At 35.9% G+C, this 6802-nt stretch overlaps 1 protein-coding gene across 1 annotated transcript; it reads left to right on the top strand.

The window, feature by feature from the left end:
• Positions 1–594: 594 nt before the first annotated feature.
• Positions 595–4529, top strand: NCBP (Putative cap-binding protein). The gene is made up of 6 exons (XM_087331466.1): positions 595–929; positions 3235–3330; positions 3570–3674; positions 3759–3836; positions 3931–4050; positions 4177–4529. Exons 1-6 carry the CDS (start codon positions 693–695, stop codon positions 4306–4308), a joined length of 768 nt encoding a protein of 255 aa, XP_087187592.1. The 5' UTR covers positions 595–692; the 3' UTR covers positions 4309–4529.
• Positions 4530–6802: the final 2273 nt, after the last annotated feature.

Genomic DNA, 6802 nt, shown 5'->3' with positions numbered 1-6802 from the left:
CATCCCTAAATTAGAGGTGAATGCAAATTTATGTTGATTTTCTAGTGCCATTTTAATTTGATTGTTATTCTACTTGCCACGTGTTCAAGTAGATGTTCTATGTAGGGGGGTTGGGCAGCTGTCGCAAATCCTAGCTTTCTTTAATCCCCTAATGTCCACACATATTCAGATTTAAACATTCTTTTTTAGCAGTCCCACCATGGGGAACACCCAAGCTGTGAGTTCTATATGATACACAATTACACCCTTTGAGCAATTGTTTCTAATTCCTCCTCGACGAGTTGAGGTAAATCGAGGGTTCATTGGTGTGGGCATTTGCATTGGAGGCCATTTGGAATGGTGTGCGACACTGTGAAATCTCGGTTGCAAACATCCGCCATGAATGTTTTGTTTCGAAAGAACTCCATGGAGACGGATGTGAAGATGAGATTCCCTCTCATTTGTCTCATGTGGCCGACGACCCGAAAATTCGATCACTTCTCTTGTATATTTTCTATGTCCGCGGAAATTTTTTCCTGGGAAGTAAAAAATGGTAAACTTCTCAATTGGTTTTTTGTTCAGCCATCAACAGGTCCATCTTCTTCGCTGTTCTCTCTCTCTCTCTCTCTCTCTCTCTCTCTCTCTCTCTCTGTGGGACATATAAACCAAAATACACACAGACACATTACAGAACAGAGAGAAACGAAGAAGCCATGGGAATGGTGGATCCCTCTAGGGACTCGGACAACGCCGCCAGAGTCGCAGGAGAAACAGAAGGAGTAGGAGGAGCAGGAGCAGGAGCAGGAGCAGGAGCTCCCCCTCTCCTCCCCCTCTCCTCTGATCTCCTCCCCTTCCAAGACATCAAGGAAACCGAAGAGAAAGACAAACTCCTCTCGGAAGACAGAGATCGCAAGAGCCGTGATCTCAAGTCCGGCCTTCATCCCTTACAGGTTTTTCTCTATTTTTAATTAATTTATGTTTTTACTTGTTTTCGTGTTTCTCGGAGTGTTTTAGTTTCGTCTTTGAGGGTCCAATTTTTTTTGTTCTGATTATGAGCGTGAATTTCTGGTTTGTTTACCTGTAGAATAACTTAGCTGTTCCCTGTGCTTTTCGATATGTGTTTATGTGATCCTTCCTTCTTTTTAAAATGAAATTTCTGATGTGTTTGGAACTTGTTTTTTTTTAAGGCTCAGATCGTTCCTGTAATTTAATTTGATTTATATTCATGACGCACAACCTCATTTACATGAAACGGTAGTCGTGTGTTCCATCTTATTCTATAAAAGCTCAGATTTTTGTAAAACAGTTTGATTTCCGCTATGTAATTATGCATTCTCAACTCATAAAAGTATAGTAATTTTTCTGTTTTATTAATGTTTAGATCTTCATCAAGTTATTTAATTTTCCCAATATTATGTATTCATGTTTTCCTGAGCTCAGTTACAAAAACACCTGGTAGTTGGAAGTTAATATGTTAGTTATGTGGAATAAGTACATGAACAGAATGCACTGATAGTTTGATGTTTATGGTTCAGAAATTTGTTCCTAATGAGCTCAGCTAAATGGCCTTTTTCTAAGATTTCTCCTGTTTAGCTGTCAACATGCCATGAAACAACTTGCACATGTGGAATTTCGTTTATGAATTTTTCATTTATGCATTTGGAGCATATTTACATGGATTATGCAAAAAGCTTTGGGCCCTTTTGGGAATCTTTATGCCACGCATGCAGAGTATGTAACCTAGTCACCATGTAAATTTGTGTTTCCAAGCTATGCCAAAATTGTTACTGATATTTGTTTTAGTATTCTCTAATTTCTTCATGCTCTATGATTTTTAATTTCAGAAATTAACGAAATCAATTCTTATTTATTCTAATTATTGCATCTAATCCAGTGAATAAAATTTTGTTGAATTTGGCAATGTAAGTTGGTAATGAGATAAGGTTGGATACAATCAATAGGCATTCTTGCCTTATATTGAGACCAACATTCAGGTTTGACATTTGCAATGTAGTATTCTTGCTTTGTCCTCGTAGCATCTTCCCATCTAATTTTTAATGATTCCACCAACCTTTCCTCAATCATTACATAATGCATAGCATCGCCCAAAAGCTCTAAAAGATCATCCACACCCCATCTTTTGAACCATTTTCTTATTTCAACAACCCAACCGGATGAGAGAATTTTACTCTTATTATTCTTTTGTAACTTTTGTAATGTATCTAACCATTATAGAGATTGTCCATTACCATGATATAAGAGTCGCATCAATTCAAAGAGCATAATTTGTTGTCTTTGCAGCAAGAACTTTACCAGCATCCCAATTTGTAAGGAGAACCTTGTGATTTCCGAGTAACACATGAACTCTCAACAAGGTTGACAAGGGATATCTTCAACATATAAGGCCCCCTTAGAACAATCTGCCCATGATGGATCTAACAAGTTACACAAACCTTATACAGTTAACAAAAAAACGCATTTCATGTTTCATATGACATCTGTGTGAAACATTTGTCGAATTGACATAAGCCTACATCTTCTTGAATGTATTTTTTAAACATTAGCCGATGTTATTCTTTTAAAATCTCCTCGCTCTCTCTTTCCCCATTCCTTGTCTCTATTTCTCTTGTTTCTCCGTATCGCTCTATCTTTCTGTCTTTCCTCTCTTGCTTTGTGATTTCTGAATATCACAGTAACCGTCTACATTTTGAATGTTTGGTTTGGCTTTGACTAGAAACAAAACTCCGAAATACTTAAAAACCTTGAAAACTTTTTTTGTGACATTGGTCTTATAAGATGATGTCATTTGTTAGGTTTGGTCAATCATCTGAATAGATGTAGATTCTACCTGTAGTGCTTGATGTATTATGCATCTACTTTCTTGTCCTGCCACATTTATAACTTTAGTGTGAAGCATCTATGTCACTCTATATGTATACTACGAATATACATGTGTATTACATAGTATTTCTAAGGTGTTTTCATTTAAACGGCGAAGAAAGTGTTATCCCAAGAAACTGTTTTAAAACAGATAAAAACTTTTCATTTTAGAGTTGCCAGAAGTTTACATACTATGATTGGTCATTCATTACTTCTCACTGATTCTCAAGAACCAAAATTGTTTGGATTTAGATTTATAATAGTTCCAAGTTTCCATGGAGGCCATGCATGCTGGTGGTGTTCGATAGGTTTCTGTTTTTGAACCTTGGCTTGCAATGAAATTTTGTTAATGTGTTCTTATATTGCATGTGACAGCATCGGTTCGTGCTTTGGTATACAAGGCGCTCACCTGGGCCTCGCTCACAAACTTCATATGAAGACAGCATTAAAAAAATATCTGATTTCAGCACGGTAATCCAAGTTTCTGTTGATATCGGCATTGGCAGTATTCTCAAATTTTAGAGATTTGATAAAATTTTGTCTCAACAGCATTGTTGTAGAATACTTAGGATACAATACGCGTAGAATATGTATGCTAAGTATTCTACTCGAATTAAACCACATGCTCCACTGCTTGTGCATTTTAAATACTTAGAATACATATTTTAATAAACATAGAATACATGCTTTTTAACAAGTATGCTCAACAGGTAGAAGGGTTTTGGGGCTGTTACTGCCATCTTGCAAGAGTATCATCTCTCCCAACTCCAACAGACCTTCACCTGTTCAAAGAGGGTATTCGACCTTTATGGGAGGTATAATTGAGTATTACAGTCACAGATATATTTACTGAAGTATCGATTACATATCCAGCTGATTGTGTGAACTTGATTAAGTAGGATGCTGCAAATCGTAATGGTGGTAAATGGATTATTCGTTTCAAGAAGATTGTATCAGGGAGATTTTGGGAAGATCTGGTATCAGTTCCCTTTTTTCAATAGGGTTCTCATAATCAAATTTTGATGGTATTATATGTAAGTTGGAGTAATTTATAGTTGTATGTGAACTCAGATTTTAGCCATAATTGGGGATCAGTTGGATGCTGGTGACAGTGTCTGTGGAGCTGTATTAAGTATCCGTTTTGGTGAGGACATATTGAGTGTCTGGAATCGGAATGCTTCAGATAATCAAGTATGAGTTTATAATTAAATTTTATCCTCATTTCATTTGGTTTAAGATTATATTTTGATTATTATCCTGTTTGTCTTGATGAAATTGTTGCTCATATTCCACTAATGAAAATTATTTTGTTTACAGGCTGTTATGTCTCTGAGGGATTCCATTAAGAGGCATTTACACTTGCCTCAAAGTTATGTAATGGAGTATAAGCCACACGATGCTTCTTTGCGTGATAATTCATCATTCAGGAACACCTGGTTAAGGGGCTAATCTTCTTTGTACGAGAGTAATACTGGCTAATGCCATCAATGTTACGTTGAATGATTGAAGATATTCCTCACTCTCTTGAAATAGTTTAATTACTGCTGAAACATACTTGCATGCAGTAATTGTGGTTGGATCAAGTTACATTTCAAGATTGAAATAGAAGCCACTGATGATGGCTAAACTTAATCTTGTATCTTCAAACATATCTGAGTTTTTTGTGGCGACCATGCTTAATGTGTATAAGTTTTCTAAGTTTGTCAAAGATGATGGTTGCATGCTTCCATTTGACGTTTTTGGCATTTTACTGTTGTTTTTTTTCAACTAGGAATAAGAACTATTCTTCCGTGATTAAGACACAAATGTACTTGGCAGGTATTTTGCCACGAACCTTTCACAATCAATCAAGATTTCTATGCATTTGAAGTCATGTGATGGGAAGTCAATTGGAGGTAGTGTAAGCAAGAAAGAGAGAAAATAGACACTCGATGGGTAAATATTTTTGTGTGAGCTATTAGGGACATGGCTAGAAGCTTCATCTTTCTGTTTTGCTTTTATTAAGAACTTCTGTTATTGAGTTTGTGACTACATATTTTTCCAACTTTTGTTGAAGTACCCATAGTTACTAAACTCAAATCACTGTATTTGGTACATCTCTCTCACAATAGATTCTCTTGGCTCCTATTTGCTGTTGGTTGTTTGGCCTACAAGGCCCCAAGGTTGGAACTCACTTCTTCTTATTGAAGCAAAAGCTAGATTAGGGTATAAGTTCTGATAATGCTATTGCAAGGTTCTATTGTTTTGCTGGTAAAATGTACATAGTACCTATAGCTACAGCATATCTTGATGCAACCACTTCTATACATACAACTTCAAAATCTGTTATACCAATTTGTATCAAACAGTTGTGGAAACTCCAAAGGACTATATTTTGTTTAATTGTTAGTGAGAAAGCTACTACAACAATTTGATTTATGCTGGTTTGCCTTGATACAATATGTGTATTATGCGTAGCTCCTAGAATAGATTCTTTTTGCTTCTATTTGTTGTTGAGTATTGGTTGTAAGTGCATTTATTCTCCTTGGAGCAAATGCTAGATTAGGGTACAAGTTATGACAATGTTATTGCCTCAATCTATTGTTTTGCTAATAAAAGGGATACTTGATTATGTAATTGAATGGGGACGATATTGGTTGTCTTTCTATAACTTCCATGTAGGTGTCACAATTGGGTTTTAGGGTGCTTTTAATTATAATTTTGTTGAGGATGAAATCCATAATCCATATGATTGCAAGGCATCTTGATATGATGCATGATTCAATGTTGACCATGAGAATGTTTGTAGCATAGGAAATTTGGTTTGGCAATCAATGTACTTGTAACACAACTATGTACTTCATTTTGGCCATGTATTTGTGGGTTCTATGGGTTGATGGGTCTTGTTGTGTTTCTAGGAGAACCATTTAGTATCAAGTGTTTGCCTTGAACCTAAGGTGGTCACATTGGAAATATTTTGCACCTCTCACTAACATTCCATCTAGAAGGGGATGTTCCCAACCCAAACATCCACCCATATGGGGAGACACTATCATTAATGCATTGAAGGTTTTTAAGATAGTAATTAGAGAGAGTGTGAGATGGTGACAATGATGTTGTTTTGGTGTACAGACAATTTAGAAACATGAATTGCCTAAACGAAAATGCCTTATGAAACATTTTGGTTGTCTTTGGTGTATTGGAGTTTTCAAAAATGGTATGAAATGAGAGTCAAAAAAATTAGTCTAGGTGATGGGAGTGCATGAGAACCATTGAGCTCTTGGGAGTCCATAATTGTTGAATGATTGTTGGAACCTCCACAAAGGATTGCCCCACATTTCCCTCTATGCAAACTTCATCCATCTTGTTCTCTTGGCATGTGCTTGTGTTGGTTGAGGGTAAAATCCCTCACAATTCGACTTTGGGTCCACCAGAGATGGTGACATTGTCCTAAGAACTTTTCAATCACTATATTCTTTGATGTTAAAGAATATGGCAATTTGGTAGCTAGGGAATGTGTTTCATAAATAGATGTGGAAGTTAGAAGCTCAAAATGTAAAAACCCTTTATTTGAAGTCATGAATCTTAAGACTCGAACATTTGGAATTTGAGTTCATTTAAGACATGTAACAAACCTTTAAAATCCACTCAATTATATAATAATCACTAAAAAGTGATATGATTGAAATTCTATATATGTACAACGAATATCCTTATTGTTATTTCTTCACGTTGTTTGTCAACTCATACTCCATGTATACATTTCTATTATTCATTATTAGACTTCACTCTTCGGTATTAAATGCAATAAGAAATGTTGAAGGGTCAAGGATATTGTTCAAACCCTGTTTGTTGGATTCTTCGAGATATAGTTTTTGCAAATATGCACTAGGACTACATGTGCACCTTCTATGAAATGCCAATTCATTCATTGATCAATTTTGAAATCATGGGTTACGTGTTT

The sequence above is a fragment of the Azolla caroliniana genome, unplaced genomic scaffold, assembly GCF_043228905.1.
Source record: "Azolla caroliniana isolate FFs.n. ecotype wild unplaced genomic scaffold, voAzoCaro1.0.p SCAF_15, whole genome shotgun sequence".
NCBI classification, from domain to species: Eukaryota; Viridiplantae; Streptophyta; class Polypodiopsida; order Salviniales; family Salviniaceae; genus Azolla; species Azolla caroliniana.
This window is presented reverse-complemented; position numbering and strand designations above follow the sequence as displayed.

Bases quoted from the DNA above. Each gene is read 5' to 3' on its own strand.
- NCBP (XM_087331466.1), top strand. From the start codon at position 693: ATGGGAATGGTGGATCCCTCTAGGGACTCGGACAACGCCGCCAGAGTC. The intron at 3,675-3,758 runs GTATAATTGAGT...TTGATTAAGTAG, and splicing joins GTATTCGACCTTTATGGGAG to GATGCTGCAAATCGTAATGG. The intron at 3,837-3,930 runs GTATCAGTTCCC...ATGTGAACTCAG, and splicing joins GGAGATTTTGGGAAGATCTG to ATTTTAGCCATAATTGGGGA.